We start from the raw sequence: 15172 nt of genomic DNA, 5'->3' as shown, positions 1-15172 counted from the left end.
AATAAAAAAAATAAAAAATAAAAAAATAGAATAGAATAGAATAAATTTACCCATATAAAACTGAGGTTTCTAGAATTTTTACATATGGTTCTGATTTTGATGATGAACAAAAATGTACCTCTGCATCCTAACTCAAGCTACTATCAAATGTGCATTTCTAAGAGACACATATTTGATATTATCATTATTAATATTATCAGGCAACCCAAACCGGTTTCTTGACTTGAAACAATATCACTCATCAGAAACTAAGAAATACATTTTTCCATTTAGATATTTATTTTGTTTAATGGTCTGGTTTCTACAACTTTCATTTTGGAGCAAAAATCTGGCTTTAAACTTGAAATAAATAAAGATTTGACATTTATCGTGATCATTATCGATATCGACTGATAGGATTTTTTTTTTTTAAATCGTGATAATTTTTTGGCCCATATCGCCCAGCCCAAGTACACTTTCACTCCAACATAAGAAAACATTTCTGGAATCTGCATCTGAAATAGCATTATTTACACAGTTTAGTGTATCTCAGAGGGGACATGGATGGATTTATACTGCAGTTACAGATGCATAAATAGGCCTAATGTTTTGTTTTTAACATAAAACGTTGAATACTGATATTTGAAATAATTTAAGACATGAAAAAATTTGTCGAAATGTGAAATTAAAACCGCCAGTAGGTGGCAGCACGTGACTGTCAATGAGTGAGTCATTGAGATTCAACCGATTCATTCAAACGGCTGATTCATTCAGAAACAAATCATTTGACTGTGTTAATGAGTGAAATGAATCACTGAATCATTTTTATCAAGCAATTTGTTCAAAAAGCTGATTCATTCAATAAGTAAATACCGCCCATTGCTCAGAGACGCAAAACAGTGCTGTGATCTTTGTTTGGAACAATTTTCGTTGTTGCAAAAACAAGCAATATTATGTCTAAAATGTAAGTCACTTATTGCTTTACTGAACTTATATAAAATGATTATTAAATGCGTTATGCTGATATATGCAAAAAAAAGGGTACTCTTTGTGTGTCATAGATTAAGTTAGCTAGGCCAAATTATATAAATTATATAAATATAAAAAGCACTCAGAAGCATTTTTGCCGTCTATAATTTAGAATGCCTGGAATTTTGAGTTTTGACTAATAAATCAACGTCCATGCACTGTGTGTGATTTGGTGATATAGCCAACTTGATAATGTCAGATCGCACATCATTACAACAACACTTACAGTTACCATATTATCGCAGAAGATATACTGTATATCGCACACCCCAGACTCGACTTGAGTGGAAAATTAATCATCCGCACTTGTGCGCCCACTTGTTTGCACATGAGCAAAGGTGTTTTTAGGCATCTAACTTGCAAGCGTCAGACCACTGATTCGTCAAACATGCTTTCCTGCAGTCCGTGTTCTTCTGACTTCTGACTATTTTTAGTAAGTAACGAATATGCCTCGGGGAAGTGTATCGGAGTAAAAGTATACATTTTAATTAGGAAATGTAGTGGAGTAAAAGTAAAAGTTGGCTGAAATATAAAAACTCAAGTAAAGTACAGATACTCCCCAAAAAAGTACTGTAACGAAGTATTATTACTTTGTTACGTTATACCACTGGTAAAGATGCATTTGATGGGAGATGTGTCGATGGACAGACAGGCGGACATACTTATGAAAAGAAACAAATATTAATTAATGGTCAGACAGACGTTAGTATCCATCTAAAGACAGCCAGACATATCTATTAAAAACAGACCAACTGCGTTGCCCTGGCTCTTGATGAATAACGAACCACATCTACCTCATGAAATGAAGTATAATAGCCACACAACGATGTTTTCCACACAAAGATATTTTGTTTTGGTATTTACTAAATGTCTCGCCCATCATCAATGATGGATTGCTTGCTGTTGCCTCACAAACCTCACAGACGAGGGAGAGACAGATCATTCAAGAGTTGAAGACAGTCCATTTCCAGCACAGTGGGTGTTTCAACAAACTCTACAAACCCCAAGTGAAAGGCTATTAAAAGCAGAAGGCTGTTGGTTATCTCTGTGGTGTGCCATGACTATCAGTGACTTCACATGAAATGAGGTTGGACTAGACTGTACTAGGGGCCAGAGGAGAGCAAATTTTAAGCCCCAGTGGGGGGGTTGATGTTTTGTGTTTCCCTAGCTGCATAATAATTGGTTACGATTCTTTATAATACAATTTCTCTAATATCCATCCTTTATCCAGTGTTCACTTTGCAACAGTGAGTGACTAATTCACAAGAGTGCTGCCAAGAGGAACACCATTTAAGTCAAAAGTTGCAGTGTTCTGTAATTGCTTCAAAACACCAACGTTCTGGAGCCAAAGTTGCCTCCTCATGGAATTTAGTTATAGATAACCACAGACTGCATTGAGAAATATAATAATACTTCTGAATGAGCAGAATGTTGTTTACGCCTCATGACACCAGGAAGTGAAGATAAGAAGATTTTAAAATTGAAGGGGACGTCTATGCTTGAGAGCACAGGAATGGCTTAAATTCACAAGGCCAATCAATTTCAATACATTTTAATTCTATTTTCTTATATTTGAATTCAAACTGCAATTGTGTTCTGAATGATGCACAAACCTGCAGTCATGCAATATATTTTAGATTGGAGCTGAGAGGTTGCTTCCCTCTTATTTATGTCACGGTCAAATGTTTACTGATTACTGAAAATTTAAAACCAACTGTCGTCAGAGTTTTGGCCAGCTCACTGCAAAAGGTGCCGCAGAGCTCCTGCAGGGATGCAGGTTAGATTATAGAATAACAGATCAATGTAAACAAAATATAGTTAAGACTAAACTCAATGCATTAAGGTTTAAAGGGGTGGGGGTGGACTGCAGACCTGCATTGCCTGTTACTGTTTCAGGGACCTGCACAATTGGTTTTCCATTTTCTGTTCCACAAAACCTTTGCTCTGGGACTTCAGTTATGGTATGCCTCAGGCATGTGCAATGAAGCAAATGGAGTCTGCAGGTTAGGTTATGTAACCTTAACAATTTAAATAATTATAATTTAAGGAATGGTTCACCCAAAAATTAAAAACTGGTGAAAATGTACTCACCCACAAGCCATCCAAGATGCAAATGGGTTTGTTTCATCATTGCAACAGATCCAGAGAACTTATCCGTAATGGATCATTTGCAGTGAATGCAAATTCTGCCAGAATGAGAGTTCGCAAAGCTGATAAAAACATCACAATAATTCATGAGTAATCGTCACAACTCCAATCCATCAATTAACAGCTTGAAGTGAAAAGCTCCGTGTTTTAATAAACAAATTAATGATTAAGATGTTTTTAACTTAAACTGTTACTTCTGGCTAAAATACAAGTCCTCTATCCATAATATTGCTTTCTGTGAAAAAGCCATCTGAATAAGGAGAGAATATGCACAGATTAAACACTGTTTACAAGCGAAAACAGTTCAGTTGTAAACAAATATGTCGGTGGATTTTGATGCGAGAGGACAACACTATTTTTTCCAGTGGAGGAAGCGTTATTATGGATTATGGTGAGAAGCAACAGCTTTCAGTTAAATCGCCTTGACAATGGATTTGTTTCTTACAAACACGCAGCTTTTCACTTTAAAAGACATTAACTGATCAACTAATCAGTTGTGTGGATTACTTGAAGATTATTGTGATGTCTTTATCAGCTGTTTTGACTCTCATTCTGACAGCTCCCATTCACTGCAGAGGATCCATTGGTAGTGATGTAATGACAAATTTCTTCAACTCTGTTCCAAACTCATTTAAATCTTGGATGGACTTATTACAGTAATGATAATATATAGTAGGGAGAATATTTTGATCATAAAAATAATGCCACAACACAAAAAAGGTTCTTGAAATGAGATCAATTTTCTTTAAAATACATAGATTCTTCACGTAAGAGTCATAGAACATTTTACGTAAAAAATAAAACATGAATAATAGAATATTTTTTGTTCTTCTAATTTTGAGATGACATATGAACCAGACACATTCTTGAATAATTTATGAGAGCCACCTGTCTACAATGCCTATATATTATGTATCATTCTCTCGTTACGGATGAACTGTAAAATATTTGGCCTGAAAGATCCACAGACTACTACTAATTTTCCCTCATACTTGGTCTCAACAAGGCCATGTTCCCAAACCCAAATCACCATCAATCAGTGTGGCATGTAAGGAACCATGTTTCCTCAGTGCGCTCCCTCAGACAGAATCCAATAAAAGCTGCTCTTCGTCAGGTCCGGCTCATGCTGTAGGCCTTCAGTGACTAATAGCTTAGAGGCCCTGCTTATCAACTGCAGGATCAATCGTCAATTAGTGTTGGTCACTGGTGTAAGGCACGGCTCACTGACAGTTGTCCATGGTTGTATGACACTTCCAAATCAAAGTAGGAGACTATGCATATTCCAGGTGCATCTCAATCAAGAACACAAATAAAGAAGTGATGGCAAATAAAGTAGCAAATCTTATTGACAAATGCTGCCTCAGGAGGTAACAAATCTTTTTAAAGGGATGATTCGCCAACTACCTCACCCAAATGTTTTATAAACTGCAATTTTCCTCATTTTAACACAACATTTCCCATCATGCTCTGGTAATTATGTTTAAATACAGCACAAAGTCTTATAATCTGAAGCACCAGCCAGCTAAAACACATAAAACACAAACAATGGAGCAATTAAATGGAACAAAACAGAGTGATTTTTCCTTTTCTTTGCTCAGTGTGGTAAAATGCCGCTGGCAGGCTCAGACAAAGATCATCTTGACCATTATGGGATATCTCTTGCATTGGCTACATGATAGATGGTCTCCATTTAACCAGCTGATAATATCCCATGAGAGTCCCTATCACAATGTTACAACTGGAAGGCAATGGTCATCATTCTCTAAACCCAGGACCATCATCTCACTTCATCAAGGAATATGAATGAACTGCAGAGTAAAATGCCATTTTTTTAGTTGGGAGTGAAGATAGTTATGACCATTTAGAATTCACACTGAATACATTGCAGGTCTCTACTGTTGTTGCCTTCAGCTTTCCTCCAACATCATAAACAAAGCAAGGGGGAAACATCGCAAAAATAACAAATAATAGTTATAATAATCAATTGTGGTACTGTAATATGAAATATCCTCTAACTGTTAATCTGTATTTTGCATAAGGAAAATTAAGACTATTACTTTTATTTTTTAATGCATCATGAGATTATATTTTATGTCAGTTAACCACATTAAATTTCTTTATTCAAAATATAATTTATTTTTCTTCCGTATTTTAATTTAATTAAAAAAAACTATAAATCTAATTTTAGTAATTAGTCGCATAATGACAATATTTATTACAATTAAGCACATTATATAATTGTAATATTTATATTGACATGTTTTGTAACACTTACTGAATAAAATCTGCATTCAAATGAAACCACAAAACCAGTTTAAGACAGAAAATGTTGCTCTTTGATATGCTTGAATTTACAGTTGTTTCCAGAATTCATAAGCCAGAAAAATATGCCACATATTGTCAGCCCTTTCATATACACAGCGCGCATTGAGACATATAAAAAGACTTTTAAACCAAATAAATAAACCGAGAGACACTCTCCTACTGTGAATTAACAATCATTATATAACTCTAAGACTTGTCATCTCATTAAATCGTTTGCCATCTGCAGCACACTTTTCAAAGTTCCTCACTTTTCCAGATCCTGTGAGGTTTCTTAATTCTGGGACGAAATATTAGGACGCTAAACCCAAGCAACATACATTTTATGACAGAAGTTCCAATTTGCAACTAGTTCTGCACCAGTAAACAATATCGCATGCCTCTGCATTGCAGCTAATAGATCGATGTCATGATCCATAATAGCACAAGAAAAGCAATATTACTCAAACATCCAGAGATCAGCAGATCAGTGGATGGTTGCATTTTCATATTTCATTTCATTTTTCATGCATTCATTTTATTCTTTATATCACTTCCACCACCTCGACTTTTGTGGTGATCAACATTATGCCACTAATGCTATACCGATTGAGTGTAACTTATATTGAACCCAGAATATTCCCTTAAGCCACAGCTACCTGTGATTCAAAGTCTTATAGCTCAAGCTTTATATAACGTATTTAACATACACAATCACATATTGTATTTTCAAGAGAGCAATTTAACCAGTCACACATGCCTTCAATATTTCATTTCCTCAGAGCTCCTCACGTTCGTTTACTCCTCTCATCTTAGTATTCAAATGGCAGAGTTACATGGCCACCCAAGGGTTTCATATAGGCCTAGTCCATTCTCCACTATCCGAGATGGATGCCACTCCCTTATGGAAAAACACATCATAGCCGGCACATGTTCTGCTTCTGCCCTGGGCTACTCTGAATCCCATTCATACACTTAATTATCCATCACGTTGGAGATTTCAATATTCCATTAGCGGCCATACAAGATGCAGGTTGCTGAACCTGAACAAACATTGTAAGCATGCTACCTCTTGCTATGCCTCTTACAAAGACACTATTTACAATTTTTAAAATAAAAGGCAATTTAACATGTCACCTTTATGTTTTCTTATAAATTTAAATCTTTTGTGTAATAATTCCATAGAAAGCATTACACAAAAGATTTACATTTCTAAGAAAACAAAGGTGACATGTTAAATTGCCTTTTATATTCGAACAGACTAAAAATTTAACTTTTGCTATCAAAGAGAATAGAAAAGTATATTTGCGGCCAAGGATATGCACCACATCTGGCAACAGTATACTGTACGTCTGCCAGCCATTGATTTTGAGTTAGAGATGTTAGTACACTGCATTGTGAACGATATGAGATTCTATGCAGTTCCCTTGAGCAACATCTCATCTAATATAAACCTGGCAACAGTGAAATTTCCCTTTAGGAAAGTACCATACCAAAATTGGCTTAGAAACAAGTATAATTTTTTCTACAGTCATAAAGAAGATTACAAACAAAATTTAAGCCTTTGTTGAGAAAGAAATGGGAAAAATATCTTCAAGCGGATAGCTATTCCAAAAACTAAAATTCTGAAAAATTAAAAAAATAAAACCGTTTCACCATATGAAGCATTCAAGTTGCTTCAAAAAATCTGGATGTTCAATTCATATGTATTACTTGTTTTATATATATATTGATGCATGAAAGTTTTGTTTACATGGACTTGCAATAGGCAGAATATTAAAAATATCCTATTTGTTTCGGAAGATAAACTGATAAAGTCTAGAAAGAGTGTTTTTATGGATTATGAACTCATATTTTGTCAGAAATCTGCATTTTATAAAGTTAAGACTTCATGATAAATTTGTTACTTTCAAACATGCAGATTTTCACTTCCCAAAACGTTAACTAACGGAATGGAGTCGTGTGGATGAACTCTTATTCTGACGGCACCCATTCACTGCAGAGGATCTATTGGTGAGCAAGTGATGTGATAAATTTCTCTACATCTGCTCTGGTGAAGCAACAAACTCATCTACATCTTGGATGACCTGAGGTTGAGAAATATTTCAGAAAATTTTCACTATTCCTTTAAAATCCAACCAGCTAAATTTGAACATTCTGGCTACTACAACTTCCTAAACAAATATCTACTGAAGAAGATCCCACTTTGCGAACATTAAATAATTCCACACAAGCACTGCATCAACTGACATTTGTATACAAAAATCACCAAGAGATTCTTCGCAAGCCATTTCAGTCTATGCTACTGCCAGTATGCTGCGGTCAGCACAAAGCCGAAGGCTGACATGGCAAAGTGCTTCGTGACATGAGGGCCAGCAGTCAGCTGCAGCAAAAAACGCTGGTCTTTTAACTCTCCACAGCATTGTGCAGAAACAATGCATAGCAAATACGGTCCCCTTCTAAGGTGAAACGCAACACACAAATCATTGGCTGAAGTTTCATAGCCTACTACACTACCATACTCTAAATCACGGTGTGTGCTTGCAAGCAGTCACAAGCGATAATGGCACCAGCCTATGAAAAAAATATGGAGCAGCTAGGAAACAGATTGTCAGTGCAGAGCTGCAAGTGTAGAAATGCTCTGTTATGTCTTGGCGATCTCCCTGTCAGAGCCACTGACTTGTGCAAGAAAGATCAGCCAAGCTAAATGCACATGCTGCTTCCCGCTTTGATTTCGCTATTCAGCATGTATGTTTAAAACACAAAGTGCCAATAGAATAAAATAAAAAGACTTGTCTTTTTTGACACGAATAGCACAAGAGATTTGAATTGTTTTAGGCAGCTAGCGAACCAAAAAGCCATTTTCTGCTGCAAGAAAAATCCTTCTATTATGTGTTTGTGGAAAACTTCTTATAGTGATGCACTGATGTAATCGATTTTAGCACAAAACAAAATTTATCAGTGACAATTTCGCCAAATGTACTATAGCTGAAACCCATAGTTCTTCAAATCATGTGGAGGTAAAAAGATTGGATACAGGATATTCACAAATCCTTGTGTTTGAAGCAACTTTGTTTAACACAAAAAAGAAGACCACTTCATTTATTCTACATGAAGACTCACAAGTCTGTGATATTCTTAACACCGTATCTCAAATCCATGCTTCACTGTATTTTCCTGGGATGTGAAGTCATCTTTCCCATTTGTCTTTTGGTAATAAACCCAGAGTCTTCAGATACTGCTGTATCACATAACATATCCAGCTTTGTGACTGTGCATGTTCCTCTCAAGTTGATGCCAGTTCCTCATACCGCTAGTTATTCTGCTGAATAAGTTAAGCTGCAGAATAACTGGAGTGGTCTTTTTTTCTCATTCTCCAATGGTGTTAAACCCAGAATCCTTCAAATCATGAGGATGTGAGAAGATCCAAGCAATGTTTCACTGCAGACATCGTCCGATGCCAATTTTGTAGACATCGCCCAACCCTAATTCAAAGATATATATTGCCATGAATATCACAGAAACAGCTTTGTCACCATGCAAGTTCCTCTCAAGTTATGCCAATTCCTCACATCTCCAGTTATTCTTTAGAATATGTTTAGCTTGATAATAACCGGAGTGCTCTTTTTCCTCAGTCTCTGGAGTTAAACCAGAGTCCTTGAGGATGTGAGAAGATTGGAGCAGCTGATTTTCTCTAATCCTCAAAATTTGAAGGACTCTCAGTTCAATACAGAGACAAGAAGATGAATTCACATTAAAGGCAATGACAATGATGCATCCATTTAAGATACACTGCTAAGAATATATTACTTTGTCACTTCAAAAAGCACTTTTCCACGTTCAGTGGTTCCATTTGCGTTTATGGTTTAGCATGGTACAATTTCAAACCATTCTCAGATTTCTCACCATGTTATCTAACCATCCACAATCATTTAACACCTGTACTGATGTTAAGATGTTTTGCTAGTATAATACAGCATTTTCTATGCATTTGTTTCATCATCTGGGTACATAATATCAGCTAACTCATTGAAACGTGTGTGTATGTATGTATGTATGTATATATATATATATATATATATATATACATAAAATTCTATACAGCAAATGTTTTTTTTAGCTAATCTGGGAACTGTGTTCATCTCAAAACAAGAAAAAGGAAAAGAGAAAAAAAGCAGACCTAAAAACTGGAACGTCGTCATCCTTGACACCACGCTCACTGTAATGTTTACTAACAGTACCATGCCATCTACAACTCTTGCATCACTGAGGTGAAAACAGACATATGTTGAATATTTTGTAATACTGATATTGTAGCACCACAGTGAAAAAGGAAACTGTAACCATACCAAGGAAAACCATTCAGCCCAAAGGTGGAAAAGAGACTAAAATGAAGAGTGCACATATTATGAACAGAATTGTTTTGACATTTAAGCAGCCACAGATAAGCCAGGCGTATGCAAAAAGCAAATAGCAAGTGGGAAATAAAAATGAATTGCTAATGTTACACCACAGAGCTCAGTCATTGTAGAGCCAGGAATAAAATTAAATAAAATCTCAAGAACAGATACAGTATTTCACTCTAACAGAATCTGCACTGCTTAGAAGAAAGGTGAAGGTGAAAGCCAAACTTTCAGCCTCTCTGCACTGAATTACAACACAAGCTATTGACAAAATGTTCTGTAGAAAGTGCAAGTCAAGCTCATGAAACGGCACCATCTTATAAGGCTACCGCTTTGATTGCTATAGCAGAATAAAACATGAATTTGGAAAATAAACTTCAAAAAAAAAAAAATAGATGACGAGGGATCAGCCAGTGCATTTGCATTACAAGCAAGGGTTAATGCGATACAGCTAAAATCCAAATCCACATGAGGCCTAAAAATGCCACATGTCTGGGGAGAAATTTATGTTTCTGACTCATCCAAACACTCATGTAAATTTCCATAAATATGCCAGATAAACACTTATCTCTTGCAATGAATCCTCTTGGAAATCCTAACACACTGCAGCAAGCCAGCAAACCCATTGTGCAGTGTGGCACAAGAAGCTATGTGAGCTCATGATTGTAAACATAATAAAATAATAGCAGATTAGAAAGCATTGTGACGTAACGCTGTATTATGAATGGAATCGAGAAGGAATTCCTCGGGAATAACAGGCAGTTCATCTCAAATATTCACAACAAAGATATGAATTTTTCCATTTTAAAGGCCATTATATGAATAAATATATTAGGAGCTGACAAGGATATTGAGTGAAACTACCTCATGTTTGCCATTTCAGTTCACATATTACTCTTGTACAAAGACTGACTGAAATCAATTAAAACCATCGCAGCTGCAAAACAGATGTTTTGTAAGTATTTCACTTCATTAAGTCTTGCGTTTTGTTATACTTTTTATTTTTTTTTTTTTTTAAATACAGGCTGCTAAAAAGAGAGGATATTTTGTCATACTTTAAACTCATGTCTTACTGTTGAACAGTGTTGAGGAAAGTTACATTTAAAAGTAATTCATAACAATACTGTGTTACTCCCTAAAAAAGTAACTAATTACGTTACTTAGCTACTTTTTATGGAAAGTAATGCAGGGCTCGCAAAATCACTAGCCCGACGTCCCGGGGCTATTGTGTTTTCCAGTCGGGCTACCAAAATGTATCACTGCCCTGCCCGACGGGCTACATTAAAATACAGGGCTTCCACGCAGCGTTCCCTCTAAGCTGAGCGACCGCCACCGCGCTCTTCTTCTACCGCGGCCGCGCAGAAGAAATAATGTGCCTCGCGCACACAAAAAATGAGTTGGGAAGCCATCTGATTGAATGCCGCCAGTAAAAGGGAAAGAATAGCAATGCTCGGGCAAACCGCTATAGAGCTGATGTTGACAGCGTTAGAACCGGTTTCATAGAAAGAGAACGATACACCAAATGAGTCGCTGTAGAAACTGAATACTTCAATGGTTGCGGTGCGCTCAACACAAGAGACAACGCAAATGCAATGACATGTGAAATAAAACGTCCTCATGTATTAAAGAAGAGTGGCTTGATTAAGAACTGGAAATAACGGAGGATGGGCAAAGAACGGTAACAAAACTCTGAAACATGATCAGTCACACACAAGAGTATTGTACAAACTGTACTTCATAACGATGTTTAGACAGCTATAGAAGAATTCATATGTTCACTTTTTTATATTTAAATTACAGATCTCAGCTTAAGTTTTGCTTCAGTTTGTATTCTATTCTATCAGTTTAAATAGTTTGTTTTGATAATATATTATGTTAGGGCTATATTATAAACCTGATAAATAACTGACCTTGTTTTTGAGTCTTTGACTTTGAGTCTCTTGCTCATCAAGGCTGTATTCATTTAAAAAATACAGAAAAAACTGGCGTTACTTTTTTGAAAAAGTAACTCAGATATTTTCTTGTAAATTAAAAAGCAATGCATTACTTTACTAGTTACTTGAAAAAAGTAATATTACATAACTCGCGTTACTTGTAATGCGTTACCCCCAACACTGCTGTTGAACCATACCAATCAGACACTTGCTCAAAGATGCTTTCATCAGCTTAGAGATTTCATCATTTTTCCTCAGCCAGACCTATTTATGGTGTTTCACACTAGACTTAACCCTGGGTTATTGCATTTTCAAGCCTGTGTTAGCACTGATTTCCACCCTGGGCCACGAAACCCTTGTTCTTGAGAGGATGTTGGGTTGTTTAGCGACTGGCAACCCAATCAAGATTTGCTCTATTAGATATTCACAAGCTTTCTACAGTTCTCAGAACTTTCACACTTTACAATATTTTCCATAACTGAGGGAAATGTTAAACATGTCAAACTGCGAAGGCTAACGTGTTAAGTGAAAATTATGAAGACACCGTATTTTTGCTGCATATTGGCAACATTTCCGCAGATGGACACGCTGTTATTAAAACAGGTCGCGTGCCGTAGCTACCTCATAAATATGCAAATAAAAACATTAACCCGGACTTGTGAAATCTCAAAAACTGACAAACCCAGGATTAATTACTAACCCCGGATAAAGTATGAACAACAGTGTGAAACACGGTACGAGACGACCTAGGATTACATGCACAGAATGGCGCTGGGTAAATAATTTCAATTGTCAAAAGCCCATTTTTTAGTCTTGTCAAAATTGAGCGCCGCCGACATGGGGTGTGTGTCCACGCGAGCTGCCTGCCTAGACAGCGTTTTGAGCATCGTAACCGTATTCAAAATTGCTTTTAATTGATCTTTTCTTAATGACTGCAGTGCTACCTAAGTGTCATCTACTACATTCACGTTAATACAGACAGGCGTTTTATATAAATAACACGCCCGGTGACATTTGAGAGCTGGTATTTACTCACACCCAAAGCCGGGACACGAGTCTGTTCATTGTCGTTGAGACCCACACATAAACACTACTGATCAAAACTAGTCATTTAAAGAGCAATGACATGTCTGCTTAGATATTCCATTCATGCGTTGTCCAAAAATAACAAGCAGTGACAGCTTTGCAAAAGTGGGACTCTTACTTTTCTTGGATCACATTCTCCTTTATGGCACCCAGCGTGGGGTGACTATTGCCCTGTTGTTGCAGTCTGCAGGTGGCCAGGTGCCTCTGGTGCTGATCCTTCAAGCACGCGTTCTCTTGACAAAGATCACACACTTGCTGTTCGAGCTCTTCAATCCGATTCTTCTGCTTCTCCAACAACTCCTGTTGGGTTTCGATGATTTTATTAAGCTCTTTGAGGTACTCCACCGCCTTGCTGGGGTTTTCGGTCGGGTTTTCCATGTCGATGTACGCGAAATGCCCGTCCATGGGGCAAATTCAATCCGCTGAGCTGGGTTTACAGCCGCTCCGCCATTGTTTATGTTTGCTGGTACTGCTGTCGGCGCTCAGTGCTGAGTACTGAAGTTGCGCTCGAGCGCCTGTCCGCTGCAGCACGCCGTCCAGAGGCTCTGCGCTGCGCCACAATAACTACCCCGCTCCGTGGATGGTAAATCCGTTTAACCCTTCAGTGGGAGGACTGATAAGGTAAGCGGTGCCTACTGCGCTGGTAGGATCTCTGTTTATCGTGGTAGATTATTACATAAAAAGCAGTTACAACCTGCTGAACATTTAAAAAAGCATAAACAAGGTAGGTATAGCTGGTTTTAGGTGGTCAAATGGTTCTCCTAACTACAAAACTTTGCTGAAAGAAAAGACTGGTCTTACTGGGAGACCAACAAGACCAGCTTGGCCAGGCTTGAGACTGAATTAGCTGAAGACCTGGGGCCTGTTTCATAAAAGTTTTCATATTAGCCAGGTTTATTTCAGTTAGTCTGGCGTATTGTCAATTGATTTGATTCAAAATAAGTCAGAATAACTGAAATAAGCCTGGCTTGTTTGGTAAACTTGTTTTATGAAACAGCCCCCAGCTAAAAAGACAGTTTTTTTGTTTGTTTGTTGTTGTTTTTCAGCAGGGATATTATACTGTAAACCCATAATTAATCAACATGAGATAAGAGGGCCAAAGTGGCTCATGTCATGTGTAGGCTATTATATTCCTATTTCAGTACATGCAAATAAATAGGGTGGGTTAAAATATAATTGTACACTTCTAGCCAGCAGCTGCCTGCGACTCAGCATGAAGTGCCCTCTGGTGGTTGTCTTTGGCATAACAGAACATGATTGCCCATATATGATTGATCTTTATGCCAGTTGGTACAATGGTATAATAAAGCCAAAACTTGATTTACTTGATTTATTTTTCAGCTTGTCCGTATGGTGATTGTCTTGTATAATTCATTACAGTTACAGTTGCGTATTGCTTGGTTGAGATGAATAAATAGTTACATGCCACCATCTGAGTGTTTCAAATGACAATGAAAGATTGAAATTGTTACATAAAATAGAGAAATGACTGAGCCTGGGGATCTAATTATAGCACGTGTCCAGTAGAATGCATAGCATATGCAAGCAGCCAAAAAAAGAGAGAGAGAAAAAAACTGATTAGGGGAACTGTTTATCTTCCCAATTGTCATGACAGACAGCGCCGAGGCATATGCTGTTTGGTGCTCCGGTACCTGTGCATTGTGCTGCTAATGAGGGAGAGACACCAGATAATGTGCATAATTCACACTTTATCCTCTCTGATCACAAAGATGCTGTCTCGATCAAAGCCTCTGCAATAATGACAAGGTTGGGCTGAGTTTTACTTTAAGACAGTCTGCCTTCCTCAAATATGACTATTTTTAGAAGCCTTTGTCATCTCTTGATTCATTTTTCAAACTTTTAGATTGGTTCTCATCTTTTTTAACAGATTACTTTGTGGTTTGGAAAATTTAAGCTAGGACAGGAAAAGGTCATGTGTTTTAAACACAAAAGAAAATTCTTCTTCCTCATTATGACCAATCACCTTTGAGAAAGTACCTTTTCCAGTAATTAAAAAAAAAAGAATATATAAACTGTCTAGCTGAATCCCTCTGCATGCATTGATAACATTACATAAGGTCATAAAGTGCCACCAGCCATAACAATGAGCTTAGGCTGCATTGATCCAGACACGGCTGAACCAATGCAGACTTAAAGCAGTGTAATTTGTACTGCACTAATGTCACCACATGGAACTGCAAAAAACACAAACATGCAAGACTTTATAAAAAAAAACACAACTCAGATTTAAATGTTGTTTTAGGGATACCCACAAAAAAGGAAACATTCTCA

At 37.0% G+C, this 15172-nt stretch overlaps 1 protein-coding gene across 1 annotated transcript in view; it reads right to left on the bottom strand.

The window, feature by feature from the left end:
• Window positions 1-14425, bottom strand: part of LOC306855435 (IQ motif and SEC7 domain-containing protein 1-like) — a 207681-nt gene extending 193256 nt beyond the window's left edge. Inside the window, exon 1 of the mRNA XM_079394159.1 lies at window positions 12999-14425. Within this exon, the coding sequence (XP_079250285.1) occupies window positions 12999-13285 (287 nt within the window). The 5' untranslated portion in view covers window positions 13286-14425. The remainder of the gene's footprint in view (window positions 1-12998) is intronic.
• Between the last annotated feature and the right edge of the window lie 747 nt (window positions 14426-15172).

This window comes from Barbus barbus (assembly GCF_936440315.1).
Source record: "Barbus barbus genome assembly, chromosome: 35".
Taxonomy (NCBI): domain Eukaryota; kingdom Metazoa; phylum Chordata; class Actinopteri; order Cypriniformes; family Cyprinidae; genus Barbus; species Barbus barbus.
This window is presented reverse-complemented; position numbering and strand designations above follow the sequence as displayed.